The sequence below is a fragment of the Pseudophryne corroboree genome, chromosome 6 (genome assembly GCF_028390025.1).
Source record: "Pseudophryne corroboree isolate aPseCor3 chromosome 6, aPseCor3.hap2, whole genome shotgun sequence".
NCBI classification, from domain to species: Eukaryota; Metazoa; Chordata; class Amphibia; order Anura; family Myobatrachidae; genus Pseudophryne; species Pseudophryne corroboree.
Window position 1 is genome coordinate 512809977 of NC_086449.1, and position 22012 is coordinate 512831988.

At 43.9% G+C, this 22012-nt stretch overlaps 1 protein-coding gene across 1 annotated transcript in view; it reads left to right on the forward strand.

Annotated features, from left to right (window-relative positions):
• LOC134934612 (uncharacterized) overlaps positions 1-5314 on the forward strand; it is a 46727-nt gene extending 41413 nt beyond the window's left edge. Inside the window, exon 15 of the mRNA XM_063930009.1 lies at positions 5149-5314. Within this exon, the coding sequence (XP_063786079.1) occupies positions 5149-5228 (80 nt within the window). The 3' untranslated portion in view covers positions 5229-5314. The remainder of the gene's footprint in view (positions 1-5148) is intronic.
• The last annotated feature ends 16698 nt before the right edge of the window (positions 5315-22012 follow it).

Genomic DNA, 22012 nt, shown 5'->3' on the forward strand with positions numbered 1-22012 from the left:
ATCCATTACCAGAATTTCATTCCTAACAGCCAAACAATCTATGTACAGGCAGCAGTTGATTGATACTGTATGCACACTTCTCCGTCTTCTTACTGTTTCATACTGTATATCTACCCCAAGTGTGCTTTACAAGGAATGCAGAAAGATGCATCAAGGGACATGGCAGCAGTACAATGCAAGGGACTAGGACACTATCTCATAGTAGATTGAGCATACTGTACATTGTAGCAATAGCATACAGTAAGTGTGACATGTACAGTATAATACAGTGGGTGGCATGTACTGTATCACTGGGAAACTGATTAGGATCAACTGGTAATGTACAGTACCAATGGTGACCTACTGTACTGTATATACAAAGTTGTATGTACTACAAAGTGCTAGTACAGTAACAGTTTGACCCTGCCTGGATGAAGCCATCAGAAGCCATAGACTCATGCCCAGTAACAGGGGGATAAAATGGGGGACACTTCTACCATGCCCTGAAATGCCCAAGGATTCTGCCCCTCAGCAAGCTTGTACAGTGCATACAGTACAACCCCTTCTCTTGAGTAACAGTGCTCCCCAGGCCGCCATAGACACCAGTGAAGCAAGATGCCTAACAAAGTTGTTTTACATACAGTATACCACTCTTAATTGAATTCCCATCATACAGTAGTACTAATTTATACAGTATAGTATATGAGGAAGTTGGGAATACAAAAATTGGAAACCACGTCATGTTTATTTGAAGAAATAAACATGTAACATCACACATATTGTAATAAGAAAGCCAACATCACACATACTGTACGGTACTTTAATCAAAAGGTAACAGCACAAATACAGTAACAATATCAACTAACTTTTTTTTTTGGTGGGGGGTGCGGGGTAATTTTTTTGTAATTTTTTTGTTTTTGTTTTTTTTGTATTATTTTTCGTTTTTGTCTTTTGATTTTTTAACACGGTCGCATACAGACACCAGAACGGAGAACAGAAACAGACAACAGCAGCCCCTGGATGGACACAGCACAATGGACTCAGACGCTTGGGGATTGAAACACTTTATTTACAGCATGGACGTGGGGCAAAATCAGTAGGAACATGTAACATCACACATATTGCAATAAGAAAGCCAACATCACACATACTGTACGGTACTTTAATCAAAAGGTAACAGCACAAATACATTAACAATATTAACTTTAACATTTTTTTATATTTTTTTAGTGGTGGGGGGGTGCGGGGTAATGGTTTTTGTACTTTTTTTTTGTAATTATTTTTAGGTTTTGCTTTTTTGTATTATTTTTAGTTATTGTCTTTTGATTTTTAACACGGTCGCATACGGACACCAGAACAGAGGACGGACAACAGCAGCCCCTGGATGGAAACACAGCACAAGGCCCCAGATGGACACAGCACAATGGACTCTGCTGCTACTGGATAGATACAACAGCACCAAAAAAAATCAACTGGTGCCAGGGGAATAAAAGGGGCAACTTGTACCAGGCCCTTACATTACCAGGGCCAGACACTCCCATCAGGAATGTGGTGAGCCAAGTTCATGCACTCCCCTTTGAGTAACCGTGCTGCTCCAAGTGGATTCAGCACAGTGCATGCAGGCCCAGAAAATTTACAGGTCATACAGGTACAGTGCCACAATTTTTTAGCTCCAGCTGTGTCAAGCTGATGTGCTGAAGCTAGGAGGATCATTAGGTAATGATCTGGTTTCATCAAAGTTGATCTTCCAAGGCATTTTCCTCTTCATTCTCAGCACAGCGTTTATGGTATCCCTTATCTTCCTCTTTTCTGGAGCACCAATCCTCACGCCGCGTTCACACCTAGCCATGATGTCATGTACCAGATTTTTGGGCAGCGGAAATTTGCCCTTGGCACCATCAAAGTTCACACGATTGGCCCACGTCAAGTATTTGTCGTATTGTACATGGTACTGGAACAGAGAATGTGCATATTTTTGAATATGTCCATTTGAAGCTCTGTACAGATGGTCGTCAAGGGCAGTGGAGATGACAGCCAGGTGAATATCGGTCAGAGTGCCTCTGAATGTATTGAGAAGTGGCCTGTGAGCAGGTGTGCTTGTCATCATTGGTGTTCCTGGCAACAGCACACTTGAATCCAGGCCGCTGCGGTCGTCCAGGCTGCTGACTTCGTCCAGGCTGCTGACTTGAACTGCTTGGTGGTGTGTTGTCATTATGGTGCGGCCAACTCCAACTTGCCATTCTTCCCTTGTTTGTTCGATGACTTTCTTCATGGCTTCTACCATCTGTTCCTTTATGCCTTCTTTAAGGCCAGCCACATCTGTCTGCAGCTGATTGACCTGTCCCCCAAGGTTACTTACCTGTCCACCAAGTTCTGCCTCCATATTGGTCAACTTGCTGAGTAGCTCCTTTACTAAACAGCACAGGTACACTGGCAGTCCTGCACTTTGGTGTTCACATCTGGGAAATCCAACCTTCTTCGTGGTGAATGTGACATGTCTTCTTGTCCAGGGGTGGCTACATGGTCCAAAAAAGAAGCTTCATGATGCAGCGTGTTTGTCACGTCCTCTAGCACCGGTATTTCCAGATTCATTGGCTGAACACCGTGATCTGCAAGAGATGGAACAATGACATCATTTGGAAAACCACATATCTGCCCCAAACTATTATTCTTTGCCTTGGCATTTTTTCGTGGTTTCACCACATTTTCTTTCTGAGCCACCTTTGCAGTTTTCTTCTTCTTTTGTGGGACTAATGTAGCAAGTTTCTGTGCCACTGATGGGCGGGTTTTGGCACTCCCATAAAATCTGGTAGTCTGCATTCTTTGTCTTTTGTCTAAAAATATAAAAACCACAATAAGAAAACATGAAAAGCACAATATGATAAAAATAGCAAACAACTTTACATTTTCAAATAAAGTGCACAGCAGTAAAGTGCAGATACAGTATTATACTTTTTTCCCTGTGCCTCCCAACATGATCCTCTCCAGGAGGGACAGAATGCTCTGTTATGGACTTCAGTTTAAATGTACAGTATGATTGCCATCACCTGTGCGAACAACTATACTGTACAGTAGTTACTGCATTTGATAAGATAGGTGTTTCACCACAAGTGATAGCAATCATACAGTACTGCACATTAAAATACTGTAGCAGTCCAAGAACCAGACCATGCAGACCGTCTTTGAGAGTCATTTTGGGAGGCACATTCATAAGTTTTGCAGGCTGCAGGAGCGTCAAAATCCCCTAACTAACATACACAGGGGCGATAGGGATGAGCGAGGTCTAAGCATATTACGGTACACCGGACACGATCGCATAGCAAACTAAACTGACAAAATGGCCGCCGACCGTGAGCCCCCACCACGTGGCAGGCAGCGCTCGGATATGGAGTGAGAGATGGCATAAGTTTTGCAGGCTACAGGGCAATGCTGAAGGAGCGTCACAATCCCCTAACTAACATACACAGGGGCGATAGGGATGAGCGAGGTCTAAGCATATTACGGTACACCGGACACGATCGCATAGCAAACTAAACTGACAAAATACACAGGGACATTACAGTAAAGATATTCATGCAAGTATATAAATAATTGTAAACAGTAAATGAGAATTACCTATCAAATACTGTATGAAGAAACTGTGTCAATGAGCTGGAACACGTGAGGCTAGCAGAAGTTTTCACTGCAGAAACAGAGAGCAAATTATCAGGAGATTTCTCAAAAGGTCGGAGATGATCCACACAGCAAGTCTGATTACGAGGAAACAGCTTTGCAAAGTGGGTAGCGGGCAGTGACTGAGACACTCTTTTATCCAGATTCAAACAAAGGGAATTCTTCCCGCTGAAAGCATGCTTTGTGATTGGTGTAAGGATGAATGCGCCTATACTGGCATCAATCACAGAGCATACTTTCAGCTGGAAGAATTCCCTTTGTTTGAATCTGAATAAAAGAGCGTCTCAGTCACTGCCCGCTATCCACTTGGCAAAGCTGTTTCCTCGTAATCAGACTTGCTGTGTGGATCGTCTCCGACCTTTGAGAAATCTCCTGATAATTTGCTCTCTGTTTCTGCAGTTGAAAACTTCTGTTAGCCTCACGTGTTCCAGCTCATTGACTCAGTTTCTTCATACAGTATTTGATCGGTAATTCTTTTTTTTACTGTTTACAATTATTTATATACTTACATGAATATCCTTACTGTAATGTCCCTGTGTATTTTAGCTAGGGGATTGTGACGCTCCTTCAGCATTGCCCCTTGGCCTGCAAAACATATGCCATCTCTCACTCCATATCCGAGCGCTGCCACGTGCTGGGGGTTCACGGTCGGTGGCCATTTTGTCATGTTGCTATGCGATCGAGCTCGGTGTAACGTAATGTGCATAGACCTTGCTTATCCCTGTGTATTTTAGCTAGGGGATTGTGCCGCTCCTTCAGCATTGCCACTTGGCCTGTAAAACGTATGCCATCTCTCACTTCATATCCGAGCGCTGCCACGTTCTGGGGGTTCACGGTCCACGGCCATTTTGTCAGGTTGGTATGCGTTCGTGCTCGGTGTAACATAATGTGCATAGACCTCGCTTATCCCTGTGTATTTTAGCTAGGGGATTGTGACGCTCCTTCAGTATTGCCCCTTGGCCTGTAAAATGTATGCCATCTCTCACTCCATATCCGAGCACTGCCACGTGCTCGGGGTTCACGGTCGGTGGCCATTTTTAATGTGCATAGAACTCGCTTATCCCCATAGGCCCCTGTGTTTTTTAACTACCATATTGAGATGCACATTTCTAGGCCTACAGTATTTAATATACAGTAAACAGCATTGTTGTTAGGCAATAATTGAAGAATTTACATACAGTATTGACATGTACTGTATGTAATGCTTGTACATCATGTCAGTCGCCCCTTATGCTGTACACTACTGTAAGTCTCACAGGTCCCATGCACTTCCAAGGAGGGTTATTTACTGTATCTGTTTTATACAGGAAACTAATTGCAGTCCATAACACTGATGTGGTATTTTCAGTACTGTACAGTATACAGTACTAAAATTTGAACATCAGGTACTATATAGTAAACATGTACAGTATTAACTTTTATCATAAAACTCTTACAAATTTTCAGATGTGTAAATTTTAGACTACAGTATTCACAAACGTTTTTTTCTCCATACAGGAATTACAGTTGGACAACATGCCAGTAACTATCAACAAAACTATGAGCAAGATAATCGCCAACATGAAAAAAGAAAATAAAACCATCAAAGAGATCCATGCATGGCTCAAGGAAAGTGGCATTATAGTCACTTTAGAAACGGTGCGCTATCATGCTTTCGAGAGAACAACGCACAGATTTGTATTTCCTACAAAATGCACATGGTACATACTGTTCAGTACTGTAATGTTTAAATGACTTGCTGTATACAATAGATGAAGTTTTTTTTTTCCAAAAAATTATCTAACTGTGATGTTAATTCATATTTTTCATACTGTATTGTACTGTAGGAGAGTGCAACAAATTGTGGAGGAACTAACTCGTGAGGATGATGAGCGTAGTGCTTTGCAAATAAAACAAATTCTCCATTCCAAGTATGACCTGGACATAGCGGCCACCAGCGTCAGAAGGATGCAACGGAAAATGGGATGGACCTTTGGTGCAACAAGGTAAAATACTGAAAGCAGTATAAACCATACAGTAAATGCACACTTATTCACTGTTAATAATCCCTTGATAAGTGATATAACAATGCCATAAATCATTTTACAGAGTGTGTACTTTATACTATATACAGTATGTGTGTGTATGTGTGTATGTATATATATATATATATATATATATATATATAAAATCTATCCCAAAAGACATACCTACTGTATAGGCACTCAGACAGCAATGAAGCATTGCTGGCTTATTGTGATGATTACATACTGTATACTGTGTTTGTGTGTATGTATGTGTGTGTATATACAGTATATATATATATATATATATTACTCTGTATATAGTGTAATGTATGTACAGTTTAATGTATACAGTAGGTATATAATACAGTATACTGCACATACAGTCTACTGTATATACAGTAATCTCTTTCATTACTGTATCGGATTCATTATTTTTGTCTCTTCACAGGATATCTCCCATGATAAGAGATGTGAATAAAGAAAAGAGACTGGAACAGGCACGGCGATGGATTGAGAGTGGTGAAACATTTCATGATGTCATTTTCACAGATGAATCGTCTGTTGCCCTTGAGCGGTTCTCCAGAATGTCATTCCGGAAACGTAACCATATCTCATTAAAACAACGCCCAAAGCATCCATTGAAAGTCCATGTATGGGGAGGCATAACACGATTAGGAGCTGGTCCCCTATTATTTTTTGAAGGTACAGTACTATACTTTATTCTGTGCCTGTGTTCTGTAAAAATACATGCTGTACTGTACAGTACATGTAACTGCACAATAAAATGAGTTGCTTATTAATGAACAATTTTTTTTTATTTCTATAGGGATCATGGATAAGAAATTTTTCCAAGAAACAATAGTAGAGGGATGTATGGTGCCATTTGTGAATAAATATTACCCAACTCACCATAGGATATTCCAAGACAATGATCCTAAACACTCTGCCTCAGCCAAATTTATGGAAGAGAAAGGTATGAATTGGGAACGCACATCACCAGAGTGAGTATTCATTCAACAGTGTACAAGAAAATTTTTGGATAGCACTCTAGTACTGTAAATTTATTTTTTGGTTTAATAAACAGTACAATACTGCATGTTTAATTTTCTCTATTTAATGTCAATAATTGACTAACTTTTTTTCTATACTTTTTTTTTTTTTTATAGATCACCAGACATGAATCCAATTGAATTGAAGAGGTACATTAGGAGTGTTGCGAAGCCAACAACAAAACAGCAGCTGTTGGATGGGATAAAGAAATTTTGGCTAGAAGTACTCACACCTGAACATTGTAATAATTATATAAATCACCTGTACAAAGTATTACCTGTTATAGTCGAAAGAAATGGTCAAGCCACAAATATGTAGTTCTGTACTGTATTTTCTGTTTAAAATTTAAAATTGGTGCATTATTAAAAATGTGTATAAAATTGCCTTTGTCTGATTATTGCATAAACTAATGTAGAATATTATACAGTAGTATTGTTATTGATGTGTATGAACAGTTATTTTCTGTTTTATAAGTCCTGAATAAGAGTACTGTACATTTTGATTAGTACAGTACATGCAATTGGATTTTATAATAAATACTTTTTTTTACATTAATATTGATGCTTTTCCAATAAATATTCCATTATACAGTATGGTACAGTACAGTACATGGGGGTTACTGTACAGTATGATGTGCCATTATGTGGGAGAAATACTATATCCACTAAATGTACAGTAAAATGTTTTTTTTCTTATTACAAACACACAAATGCATCCCAGATGGAAATCTGCTATACACAGCAGACAGCTTATGGTGACAGAACTTACCTACTGTATCCCCACCCATAGTCGTGGTATATTTTAGATTGCCTAATGAGACACTCCTGCAGCATTGCCAATGATTCATGGAAAACCTGTTTGTGAATATCATCTCTATTGAATGCAAAGTACAGTAAGAGTACAGTATACAGTATTATCAGAGCCATACCTGACCAACATGATGCTCTAGGCTAGATTCTGGCTGATGCCCTCTTGCACAGATGCTAGTTCCGCCTCTAACCCTGCACCATCACCCATTTTGGCGCTCCTACCCCCTATAATTTAAATAAGAACAATGTGCACATTTAGTGCCAGCCCAAAACAGTGCATGTTCTTGCTGGGAAGGGGCATGGTAACACAATAATACCCCAAGATGAAATGACACAACACAGTACTGCAACTTTATTCACATTATATCATGCAGTAGTGTCTCTTATTCTCGTTACATCATATGATAGTACCACATTACTCCTAACAATATTTCCCCTTATTTACATTACACCCCACCACATTGATCTTTATTTACATTAGACCACAGGTTCTCAAACTCAGTCCTCAGGACCCCACACAGTGCATGTTTTGCAGGTCTCACAGAATCACAAGTGAAATAATTAGCTCCACCTACTGTATGGACCTTTTAAAATGTGTCAGTGAGTATTAATACACCTGTGCACTTGCTGGTTTACCTGCAAAACATGCACTGTGTGGGGTCCTGAGGACCGAGTTTGAGAACCACTGCATTAGACCATGCAGTAGTGCCCTTTCCTTGTGTAACGCCAGAAAATATTGTAGTACACCTTATACACATAATGCCGCACATTAGTAATGCATTTCATATTTAAATTTTCAGATTTCATTTCATAGAGCCGCAGTCACACACAGAATATAGGCATGTACTGTAGCATCTCATTTTATTCAGCAGAAGCTGATTATTCCCGTTTGGCTAGTTTGCCGCCTCTGTATATTACAATAGAAAAAAATAATAGTGTCAGTGAAAAAAAACACCTCATGACAGATACTGTACACAAGCTCATGTCTAAATATACTGTAAGCAGTGATATTAAGCCTTAATGGCTAGGGGACTTGGCCGCTGACTTACAGTACTGTACTGTACCACATCCCTGACTTTCATGAACCACACTGTTGCTTAAGCTCCTTGTTTTGGGTCTGTATACTGTACATTAAACAGCATTTATTATTTGATCATTATACGGGTCCTCATTGCCTCTGTGTACTGTTATTTTAGCGAGGGGATTGTGATGCTTCTTCAGCATTGCCCCGTAGCCTTCAAGACTTCTGCTATCTCTCACTCAATCTCTGAGCACTGCCTGCCACGTGGTGGGGGTTCAGGGGCGACGGCCATTTTGACAGTGTGCTATGCGATCGAGTCCGGTGTACCGTAATGTGCATAGACATCGCTTATCCCTATCGCCCCTATGTATTTTAGCGAGGGGTTTGTGATGCTCCTTCAGCATTGCTCCGTAGCCTTTGATGCCCTTGTGTGTTAATTGTGACGCACCTTCAGCACTGCCCCGCTGTCAGCAAAATCTATGTCGTCACTCGCTCCATAGCTGAGGGCCTCCATGGGGCAAGGAGTCACAGGCGGTAGCCATTTCGATTGAGTCTGCCCTGCTACAGAATTGTATGTGTACCGTATGGTGCATAGAACCTTAACAGTACATCCGCTCCTGCAGCTTTGCCCTGGTTTATGTGAATAAAATTTTTTATAAAGCGTCTGGAAAAAACTAACATGCATTCGTACTGTACAGTACTTTAGGAATCGAACACGGGACTCTGAGTATAGGAAGCGAAACACTTCACCACTTCACCGCAGACAGATGAATAAATCCATTAGTTTTGATTAAGCCATAGTGGCTACGGGATTAGGATGCTAACATACTGTACAATATTCCTAATATCATTAGGCAATAATGAACTTCTAACACGTCCATTTGCGTCAGTGTACACTACTGGGTTTATGTTGCTTTGTCTGCGGGATTCAGCGTAACGAGACGCACTAGTAAAGTAGTCCTTACTATACAGTATACAGTATTTCAGTATTGTATTTTACGGGAGCCCACACGCATGCGCAGTGCTGATTGTAAAAAGCGACATCTGGTGGATGATCGCAGGTATTACACATAAAGGAAACGCCAAACGTCTGTCTCCGTGCGATTAGATAGCCTCTCTGTGACTAGGCGCGCCTCCCTACGCCCCAGTACGCGGCGTATGCTCGATCGGGACAAACGCCTCAGCCACTCAAGATAAAGGTGGCTACATCTGTACTATTATTTTATTATTAACAGTTTCTTATATAGCTCAGCATATTCAGTTGTGCTTTACAATTAGAACAACAGTAATAGAACAAAACTGGGCAAAAACAGAAAGACATAGATGTAGGGAGGCCTTGCTCGCAAGCTTACAATCTATAGGGAAATAGGCATTGATATACAAGGATAGATGCTACCTATTGCATAATGGTCCACCAGATTGCCAGGTTCTTAATGGGTTGTATGATATTATCACCCAGCAATGTTGCAAGACAACATATGTGAGGTTGTGTATACTGTACAGAGAGAATGTAATTATATAGGGAAGCATTGAAGGTTATGTGGGTGGGTCTGGAATTTGATAGGCTTGTCTGAAGAGGTGAGTTTTCAGGGAACGTTTAAAGGTTTGGAGACTAGAGGTGAGTCTTATTGTGTGTGGGAGGGCATTCCACAGAGTGGAAGAAGCCAAGATAAATACCAAAAAATCTACCCCTTCATTGTGGAATTATTTCTCCATAAATATGGACAAGTGTCAAGCCATGTGTTGCTTTTGTCAATCCATAATAAGTAGGGGTATGGACGTTAACCACCTAGGAACATCCTCCCTTATACGTTACTTGCAGTGCATTCATCAAGTCATTGTCAAGTTCAGAAACTTTGGTAAGGAGTGTGCCCAGTCCAGTGATACCTAGCTCCCTATCTTCTGTTGTTTCCAAGTACCTGCAAACCACACCACCAACACGCTTATCGTCAATTTCCTCCTCAATCAGGATCGGAGGTAGTCCTGTAGGCCATGTCATAGGTATGACTGACTCCTGTCTTATCCAGGATTCCTCTGAAAGATCCTTGAGTGCTACGCCTACTGATGCTGCTAGTGCTGTTGTTGCTGCTGGGAGTTGATCTTCATCCTAGAAGGGGAGCAGGAAGACAACTTTTATTACTGTAACAAAGCAATATCTGTTCAACAGTCCTTTGTGAGGAAGATGAATTATGAGAGGTGTCACCCAGTTGCAAAGCAGATTACGGAGGCCATAACAACTATGCTGGTGTGAGACGTGTATCCAGTATCCGCCATTAGTGCAGTGGGATTTAGACAGATGATGGACATACTGTGTCCCTGGTACCAAATCTCATCTAGATTCCACTTCACTAGACAAGCAATTCCCAGACTGTACAAGGACATTACAAAAAGTGTCATTAGTGTCCTCAGAAATGCCGTTGTACCCACTCTCCACTTAACAATGGACATGTGGACAAGTGAAACAGGGCAAACTAAGGACTACATGACTGACAGCCCACTGGGTAGATGTATTACCTTCCGCAGCAACAACAGCAGCAGCAGCAGCAGCACCAGCAGCATTCCAATACCCCAACTTATTCCTAAGCAGGCTATGCTGTGTATCACCGGTTTCAGTGAGAGGCCCACCGCTTAGAACCCCTAGAGAAACAGAAGGATATCATCGCACAAAGACTTACCCCACTTGGACTCTCCCCAGGATATGTGAAATCTGACAATGCCACCAATATTGTGAAAGCTGGGCGAAGTCCAACACGTCCTATGTTTTGCTAAAACAATTACTTTGGTGGTGCAAAATTTTTTGAAAAATGACAGGGGTGTGCAGGAGATGCTGTAGGTGGAAAATTTATGGCCATTTTCAAAATTCAGCGATTGCGTGTTGAAGACTGCAGCACCAGCAACCACTCTTGAACTTGCCCTGCCATCACCTGTAGCAAGAGGTAGTAATGAGGTGGAATTCTACTCTCTATATGCTTCAGAGGATGGAGGAGAAGTAAAAGGCTATTTAAGCCTACACATCCACCTGACATAGGGAAAAGAGCGGGAATGCACCTAATTCAAGCACAGTGGAGAATGATTTTCGTGTTGTGCAAGGTTCTCCAACCCTTTGAATTTGCCACACGGGAAATTAGTTGAGACACTGCCAGCTTGAGTCAGGTCATTCCCCTCATCTGGCTTTTGCAAAAACAGCTGCAGAAAGTGAAGGAGGAACTAAGACAGAGCGATTCTGCTAAGTATGTGGGACTTGTGGATGGAGCCCTTCAATTGCATTGCCAGGAGTCAAGGGTGCTTAATCTGTTGAAATCAGAGCACTACATTTTGTCCACGTGCTCGATCCTAGGTTTAAAGCCCCTACGTTGTATCTCTCTATCCAGCAGTAACAAGTCTGCAGAGGTGCAAAAACCTGCTGGTGGGAAAATTGTCAACTCAAGCAGAACATGGCCAGTCAACAGCTCCTCCTTCATTTTCTTCCGCAACTGGGGCTGCGAGGAAAAGTATAACATTTCCTTGCCCACCAGCTGGCGGTGATGCATGGCAGTCAGGAGCAAGTGTTGTCATCTGGTCCGGACTGACAGAGCTGTCTACAATTACTGACATGTCTACTGTCACTGCATATGATGTTGTCAGCATTGAAAGAATGGTTGATGATTATTTCACTGATAGCATCCAAGTAGGCATGTCAGACAGTCCATTTCAGTACTGGCAGGAAAAAGAGGCAATTTGGATGCCCTTGCACAAACTGGCTTTGTTTTACTTAAGTTGCCCACCCTCCAGCGTGTATTTAGAAAGAGATTTTAGCGCAGCCGGGAACCTTGTCAGCGATCAGCGTAGGCAGTTACTTCCCCAAAATGTGGAAAAGATGATGTTCATCAAAATGAATTACAAATTCCACCAGGAAGACCTTCACTAGTAATTACCTCCACAAAGTACTGAGGGACCTGTGATGGTGGATTCCAGTGGGGACAAATATTTGGTCTTTGAAGACGAGGATGTACACACTGATGGGGGTAAGGAATTGGAGGATAATGACATCTTGCTTCTGTAGAGCCAGTTTGTACAAGGAGAGATCAATTGCTTCTTTTTTTGTGAGGGCCCAAACAAACAAAACATTTCAGCCACAGTCATGTGGCAGTCCCTGCCACTAAAATGATTGGTTGGATAAAGTGTGCATGTCCTGTTTATACAACATAAGGGTGGGTGGGCCGGCCCAAGGACAATTCCATCTTGCACCTCTTTTCTTTGCATTATGTGCTCTTGGAGCATTTTTTGAGCATAGATTATAAAACTGCCATCCTGTCTGCCACTGCAATGTTACTCCTAGATGTGCCAGGTGTTTGTGCCGGACACTGCTATCGCTTAGTTTAGTCATCCAGCTACCTCGGTGCAACCTTTTGACCTAAAAACAATATTGTGAGCTGTGAGGTGTTCAGAATAGACTGGAAATGAGTGGAAATGAATGTTATTGAGGTTAATAATACTGTAGGAACAAAGACACCCCCAAATTCTGTTATTTTAGCTGTTTTGATGATTTTTGTGAAAAAAATCTAGATCCAAAACTAAAACCCGCAAGGGTAGTTTTGGCAAAACCAATCCAGATCTAAAATACGAAGGAGATCCAGATCTAAAACCATAACACAAAACCCGAAAAATGGCCCGGTGCACACCCCTAGCGTTCACACAGAGCATTTGCACTAAAGTACCATTCAAACCAGGAAGTGGATGTGAATTTACAGTATGTGCAGCTTTTTAGCTGCTACGTGGATAAATAGATGCACATCCCATATTCTGCATTTAGCAAAAGAACCTTAGGCCTCATCTGAGGATTCACTAGTATGGAAGAGCATAGTAGTTTCTTCTGTGTACATACTAGAACAGAAGAATGGAATAGTGGTATCGTCTGGGTATGCACTAGTATAGACGATTAGTGTCTACTGCATTAGTACAGAAGAGCAAATGGTGGACTCTTCTGGGAATACATTTGAATTGAAAGTAGAGTGGTGGCCTCTTCTAAGTATATAATAGTATGGAAGAGCAGAGTAGTGGCCACTTCTAGCTATACATTAGTACAGAAGAGCAGAATTGTGACCTCTTCTGGGTATACACTTGTGCTGAAAAGCAGAAAGGTAGCCATATATACAGTACTAATATGGAAAGCAGAATGGTTGTCTTGTCTCTTCTGTACATACATTAGATATACATAGAATGGAATACAAAATGTATACATAGAATAAAATGGTCTCATGGGGGTAAATTTACTAAAATTCGTATTTTTCCGAATGAGGTTAAAGTTCAAACACGAATGACATCGAAAGTGTAAAATTGCAACTTTTTGAATTTATTACAACTAATTTACTAAACTGTCGTATTCTGCATTTTCGAATTTTCCGATGTCGATGTCATTCGTATTTTTTGGCAGTGTTTTACGGGAGTGAATTGTAAAACACTGCCGACATTAACACAATGAATCTCGGCCGGATCTGTGAGATCCGTGCTGGGCTTCATTGTGCACCTTTCGTAAAAAAAAAGAACATTGTTAAAAATAAAAATAAAAATGCGTGGGATCCCCCATATTTCATAAACCAGCACCGGGCTCTGCGCCTGGTCCTGGTTCCAAAAATACGGGGGGCAAAAAGCGTAGGGGTCCCCCGTATTTTTGAAACCAGCACTGGGCTCCACTAGTCAGGTACATAATGCCACAGCCGGGGGACACTTTTATATTGGTCCCTGCGGCCCTGGCATTACATACCCAACTAGTCACCCCTTGCCGGGATACCCTGGAGAAGTAGGAACCCCTTAAATCAAGGGGTCCCCCCCCTCCAGCCACCCAAGGGCCAGGGGTGTAGCCCGAGGCTGTCCCCCCCCATCCAAGGGCGGTGGATGGGGGGCTGATAGCCTTTTGTGAAAATGAGAATATTGTTTTTAGTAGCAGTACTACAAGTCCCAGCAAGCCTCCCCCGCAAGCTGGTACTTGGAGAACCACAAGTACCAGCATGCGGTGGAAAACTGGGCCCGCTGGTACCTGTAGTACTACTACTAAAAATATACCCCCCCCAAAAAAAAAACAGGACACACACACCGTGAAAGTAAAGTTTTATTACATACATGCACACCACCATACATACATACCTACCTATGTTCACACGTGGCTAGGTCCTCTTCTCCATGTAGAATCCTAGGGGTACCTGTGAAAAAAATTATACTCACATAATCTAGGGTATCTTCTTTCCTTTGTATAATCCACGTACTTGGCATAAAAATAAAACGGAAACCCGACCACGCACTGAAAGGGGTCCCATGTTTACACATGGGACCCCTTTCTCTGACTGCCAGGACCCCCCTGACTCCTGTCAAAGAGAGTCCCTTCAGCCAATCAGGGAGCGCAACGTCATAGCACTCTCCTGATTGGCTGTGTGCTCCTGTAGTGTCTGTCAGGCTGCACGCGGCACAGATACAATGTAGCGCCTATGCGCTCCATTGTAGCCAATGGTGGGAACTTTGCGGTCAGCGGTGAGGTTACTTTCGGTCAACCGCTTTCGACCCCTACGCTTTTTGTCCCCGTATTTTTGGAACCAGGACCAGGCGCAGAGCCCGGTGCTGGTTTATGAAATATGGGGATACCCCGGTAATTTTTCCCCCCATATTTTGTGAACCAGGACCGTCTCAAAGAGCCAGAGGCTGGTTTTGTTTAGTGGGGGGACCCCACGCATTTTTTTCCTGCAAATTTAACACAATCCAACCCCTTCCCACTGATAAACATGCATGGATCCATGAGATCCGTGCATGCCTATCAGAACACGGTAAAAAAAAGCAGGTCTGTTTTATTTTAGCTTTTTTTTACGAATTGTATTTTTTCACGGCAGTGTTTGGCTATTGCCGGCAGTGTTTGTAAATTACACTTTTCAGTAAATTACCGAGTTCTACCAAATAACAGGCGTATTTGACCGATGGTGTATTCATTTGTAATTTTTTTCTTTGACTTCCAAAAAAATACGAATGCCCTCATCACTGCCGAGATTTGAGATTAATAAATTCCCGAGATGACACTTTGAAGAAAAAACACCATCTCGGTCAAAGTCGGGAGCTTAGTAAATATACCCCATGGTCTCTTCTGAGTAGCCAGACAACTAACATTCTTCCATACTAGTGTATACTCAGAAGAGACCACCATTCTGCTTTCCATGGTAAATTACTGTATACCCAGAAGAGACCACAATTTTGCTCTTGCATACTATTGTATAATTAGAAGAGGCATCATTCCCTCTGCTCTCCCATACTATTGTATGCTCAGAAGAGGCCACCAGTCTACTCTCTCATTCTATTGTATACTCAGAAAAGGCCACCATTCTGCTTTCATTTCAAATGTACACACAGAAGAGACAACCATTTTGCTCTTCTGTACTAGTGTATACTTAGAATAGGCCATCATTCTGCTTTCCATTCTAAGTACATTATAGTATATTCTCAGAAAAGGCTACCTTTCTGCTTTTTGGTTCAAGTGTATACTCAGAAGAAGCCACCATTCTGCTCTTCTGCACTAATGTATTTATTTATTAACAGTTTCTTATATAGCGCAGCATATTCCATTGCGCTTTACAATTAGAACAACAGTAACAGAACAAAACTGGGTAAAAACAGACAGACACAGAGGTAGGATAGTAGGAAGTGGTAAATACTCTGCTCTTCCATACCGTCATAAACCTGACTTAAATCTCCTTTGTTGTAGGTCATCAAGCCTGTGACTTACCTCAGCCTTCTGTCCTACAGGCCAGGATATCCTGCAGTAATCCCAGAGTTCACTCAGCCTTGCTTCAGAATTCCATATTGACTTTTGTTTAATTCTCTCACTCCAGTATCTGCTGTGCATTCAGTGTAAGACTGTGTAGCTGCTGCAGCACTTTCTGCTGCGGGGTACACTGGGCTCCACAAGGAATAACATTGGGGTATAGTAGGATCTTGATCTGAGGCACCAACAGGCTCAAAGCTTTGATCTTCTTCCCAAGATGCATAGTGCCGCCTCCTATGTCACCCCGCCTCCGTGCACAGGTGCTCAGTTTTGTAGTTGGTGCCATGCAGTAAGCAGGCACATAACAGGGGGGCTGCTCCAGCAGCCCTGAGAGAAGCATTTAAAGAATATTGAAGACTTCAAGGTCTGCAGCAGAGACACTGACTGTGTTAGTTGTCAGTCAGACATCTCCTGCTGCAGCTCCATAACTTCCCCCAGCGGCGCTGTACACTCCCGCGCCCTGGTTGCCGGGTACCTACAGCGGAGGCTCCGGTTTTCTTCCAAGTTAGTCACACACACGACTGCTGCTCTCCCGGATCACGTGGCCGCACTATGGGAGGAGATCAATGGGACCCGCTGTAAATCGCGATCCCGCACGGCCGGTGGGAGGCGGGTTGCGAGCACTGGCATGGACACTGTGGTAGTACAGGGACCCCACTAGACCACCAGGGCATGGGCACAGGTCAGTTTTCTCTCATAAAACCATTTTATTAAGCCCCCAGTACCCGGTGGTGAAGTCCAGTAGGGGGATAAAGCTTTGACCTGTAGCCTCTCCCCCAGCCCCAGGGCACTATTTAGAGTAAATGTTCCCGCCCTGGAGCTGCATCTCTCTCCCTCACTCCCTGTCAGTGTTTGGGCGCCATTATAGCAAGCAGAGCTGATCCTGGGCCTGTTTGGGCAAATCCTCCTCTGTAAAGCCACCTGCCTGTCAGCACTGTGCATTTTACAGGACACTTAAGTATTCTACATGTCTGCTGACAGTGTTAGTTTAGAAAAAGTGCATTTAGTCAGGGTTATTTAGTACAAGTACCCTGTGATATACATCTAGTCTTTACTGTGCATTGTTATATCTATTAAGTGTATAGCTATACATAGTACTACTCTGTATTGCTAGTCCAGTGCATTGTACAAACTGTGACTCTGTGTGTGTGCATATAGCTGCTGTGTGACCTCCATTTCGTGTATCTAACTCAGATTGCTATCCCTATATTCTATAACCTGAGGGGGCTAAGTGTGTCAGGTTTATCATAATATAGGCAGTTCACAGGATATACTCAGTGTGTATTTTTCTCTGTGATTTTTAGTCACCATATACCTCTTGAATTCCCTGTTTGTGCTGATACACTGCACAGGGGGTTCTTGTCAGGTAGTTTGCAGCTGATATTGTACTGTGCTGCCTTGCATTGAGCTTTTGATTGTGTCAGCTATAAAGGGCAACGGAGCTGGGGCTTATCCCACATTGCGTGGTGTTGATGCTGCAAACACATTTGAGGGTAATATAGCAGCTGAGGTTTTAGGTTCTGGGGGTTCCTTACACCACAGTGGGACTGTAGCAACGGGGGTGCAAAATGACCCACCTTGGGCTACCTTCTCCACGCTATTGAATACGCTGGTAACTAGACTAACGCCCCCTCTGGGACCTCCTGTGCCGGTACAACTGCTTATGGTCCCCGCGGTTAATCCGGCGTGGGCAGATTAACTGTCCAATCAGTTACAGCAATTGAACCAATCGAAGCTTCAGGACAGGATTCGATACTTCCTATCTCGTCCGCAAGTGTCGATACATTCTGCAATGCAAGTGCTAGGTCTCATTGTGTCGGCTTTCGACATGGTGGAGTACGCTCAATTCCATTCCCGCCCTCTCCAGAGGCTGATTCTTGCTAAGTGGGACAGCCCGCCTCACCGGATCAGGTCTCAAATGATCTCATTGTCTCCGGAGGTCCGTCTGTCACAGGTGGTGGCTTCAGGACCAACGTCCCTCCTGGATCTCCAACTGGGTCCTTCTGATGACAGACGCCAGTCTAAGGTGTTGGGGCGCAGTGTTGGAGCAACACTCCCTTCAGGGTCGGTGGACCAAGGAGGAGTCTCTCCTCCCGATAAACATTCTGGAATTGTGGGCGGTCTTCAACTCATTGAACTTGGTCCAGCGTTTAATACAGAACAGACCTGTTCAAGTACAGTCGGACAATGCCACCACGGTGGCATACATCAATCATCAAGGCGGCACTCAAAGCCGCATGGCAATGAGGGAAATATCACGGATTCTTCAGTGGGCAGAACGCCATCTGCCAGCCATATTGGCAGTGTTCATTCCGGGGGTCCTAAACTGGGAAGCGGACTATCTCAGTCATCAGGATGTACACGCCGGGGAGTGGAGCCTCCATCCAGAAGTGTTTCAACTCCTCGTGGACAAGTGGGGCCTTCCAGATGTGGACCTGAAGGTGTCTTGACACAACCAGAAGATTCCGGTCTACGGAGCAAGGACAAGGGATCCTCGTGGATGCACTGACAACTCCATGGAACTACTGGCTGCCATACGTGTTACCTTTGGTGTCACTCCTGCCCAGAGTAATAAGGAAGTTCAAGGAAGAAGGAGGAATCCTTCTTCTGATCGCTCCAGCGTGGCCCAGACGGCATTGGTTCTCAGACCTTCAGGGTCTCTCGATAAAGCGTCCCCTTCTACTTCCGCAGTGCCCAGATCTCCTCGTTCAGGGCCCTTGTGTATATCAGGATTTAGCCCGATTGGCTTTGATGGTGTGGCTTTTGAAGCTTCCGTCTTAGGGGCCAAAGGATTTTCTGAGGCGGTCATTCAAACCATGTTGAAGGCCTGGAAACCGGCTTCTGCTCGGATTTATAATAGAGTCTGGAATTCTTACTTTGCTTGGTGCGCATCTAACAATCATGATGCGTACAAGTTTAGTACGGCCAAACTTTTGGCCTTTCTACAACAAGGCCTGGACTTGGGCCTTTGTCTGGCCTCCATCAAGGTTCATATTTCTGAAATGGTCAGTTTGGTTTCAGAGAAAAATTGCAACCTTACCTGATGTGCATATGTTCACTCAGGGTGTGTTGCGGTTTCAACCTCCTTATGTCCCGCCGGTGGCTCCTTGGGATTTGTCGTTGGTTCTAGAGGCATTGCAAGGGTCTCCGTTTGAGCCTCTTGAATCTGCAGACCTTAAGTGGCTTTCGCTTAAGGTATTGTTTCTGCTGGCTATTGCCTCTGCTAGATGGGTGTCGGATTTGGGTGCCTTGTCTTGTAGGTCACCATATCTGATTTTTCACCATGATCAGGTGGTTCTTAGAACACATCCCGGGTATTTACCTAAGGTGGTGTCTTCTTTCCACCTTAATCAGGAGATTTTGGTTCCGGCCTTTGCCTCTCCTGATTTGTCTTCCAAAGAATGGTCTTTGGATGTGGTACGGGCTCGCCGTATCTACGTGAAGAGAACTGCCTCCATCAGAAAGTCAGATTCTCGCTTTGGTTTTCACAAACGTGGCTGGCCTGCTCACAATCAGAATCTGGCCAGATGGATTAGAATGGTGATTGCACATGCTTATGTACAGGCTGGCCTCCAGCTCCTGCTACCATCAAGGCCCTGTCACGATCCGGGTATCTGGACGCCATTACTTACCCTTCAGATGCCTCCTGAGGCTGGCTCAGCGTTCCAGAACCGGATCCCATCCGTTACACTGATGTCCACATTCCTGCCTCCTCTCCTGTCACTCTGAGACGCGGTCACCGCGGCGCCATGTAACATCTGGAATGGCGTTCCCCGCGGCCTCCACCGCTGTCCCTGAGTTCCTGCATGCGGAGTGTCAGAGTGGCGATTACGTCAGCCGCGGCCTCCGCTGTGCCCGCGTGGTTTAGATGTGCAATCATCAGTCTGGCGTCTCCTGTCTCCTGTGGCCGGCGCCGGCATTGCTGTTTCAATCCTCACATGGATTACAAACCAAACTTCCCTCCAAGTGTCTGCATGGGCGCAGCCATCTTGGATTTTGTCATCTGATCATTTCCACCAATCTGCTGTCTGTATTGTTAATCTGCATAATTGCCTAGCCAACCCCTTCCTTGCTGCAGGTATAAATATGCTGTGCCTGAGCAAGGAAGGCGTCAGTGCTTTGGTTGTCTAACCTAGTTCCAGTTTGTCTCTCTCCTGTGGTTGTCTTCCAGGTTCCAGCTCCTGTCTCCAGACTTCTGCTATAGAGACCCGCACCAGCATTCCATCTGCGGTGTAGCCTGACTCTCCGATCCATTCTGGACTCACCTGTTTCCAGCTACAACAATCACCTGCTTCCAGCCCAGCTTCCAGCAGTGTACAGCTTCTCTTAAAGGGCCGGTGTCCTTTCTGCAGTTTACCACTCTCCACCGGTATTATTATTTCACCGCTCTCAAACAATCACCTGCTTCCAGCCTAGCTTCCAGCAGTGTACAGCTTCTCTTAAAGGGCCGGTGTCCTTTTCTGCAGTTTACCACTCTCCACCGGTATTATTATTTCACCGCTCTCAAACAATCACCTGCTTCCAGCCTAGCTTCCAGCAGTGTACAGCTTCTCTTAAAGGGCCGGTGTCCTTTTCTGCAGTTTACCACTCTCCACCGGTATTATTATTTCACCGCTCTCAAACTCCAAACTTCATTATTATTTAATCGCTCTCAAGTTCGTTTATTATTTAACTGGTTCCAGCCAGTATCCACTCCGTACCAACAACAGTCTGGTTCCAGCCAGTATCCACAGCAGCCGTTTTACCTTCAGCAGCCCAGCCTTTCCTGGAACATCAGCTGGTACGATCCTGGGTTCTCTCCATTGCTACAGTCAGGCCTGGTAAGGACTTTCCAACTAGAAGATTATAAGAACTGTCTCACACTACCAGTGCCTGTGGCCCTTGCCACCCTGTAGTACCCAGGAATTGTATTTATCCTCTGTTGACTTTTATGTTTCCTTTTACTGCTGCTGTGTTACGGAGTTTGTCATAATAAACATCATTGACTTTTATCCTGGTTGTCGTGGTCACGCCTTCGGGCAGTTATTCTACATATTACTTACATGTCTAGGGGTCTGATACAACCTCCCAGGTTCCGTTACATCTCAGCCCCTACAACTGATGCTGCCTCCCGTCAGCTCAGGCCCTCAGTTGTGACAGTAAGCACTGACCTAATGAATCCAGCCGGAGACCAGGATCACGCGACCAGGCCGATGCAAGAACTGGCAGCCCGACTTGAACATCAGGAGGCTGCACAGGGCCACATCATCCGCTGTCTCCAGGATCTCTCTACACGGCTGGATGGGATTCAAACGACCCTCCGTGGACCTGGCACGTCTGTTGCGTCCACTACAGTGACACCAGCTGTAACCCCACCCACCTTACCCATTTCCAGTCCACATCTTCATCTTCCAACGCCAGCAAAATTTGATGGATCTCCAAGGTTCTGCAGGGGATTTCTCAATCAATGTGAAATCCACTTTGAGCTTCTACCTGGCAATTTCTTCAGTGACCGTACCAAAATTGCCTATATCATCTCCCTTCTCAGTGGCTCAGCCCTTGACTGGGCATCACCTTTGTGGGAGAAGTCTGATCCCCTGCTATCCTCCTATACTGACTTTGTAGCTACATTCAGGCGCATCTTCGACGAGCCAGGCCGGATAACATCTGCTTCATCTGAGATTCTCCGTTTACGCCAGGGAACACGTACTGTGGG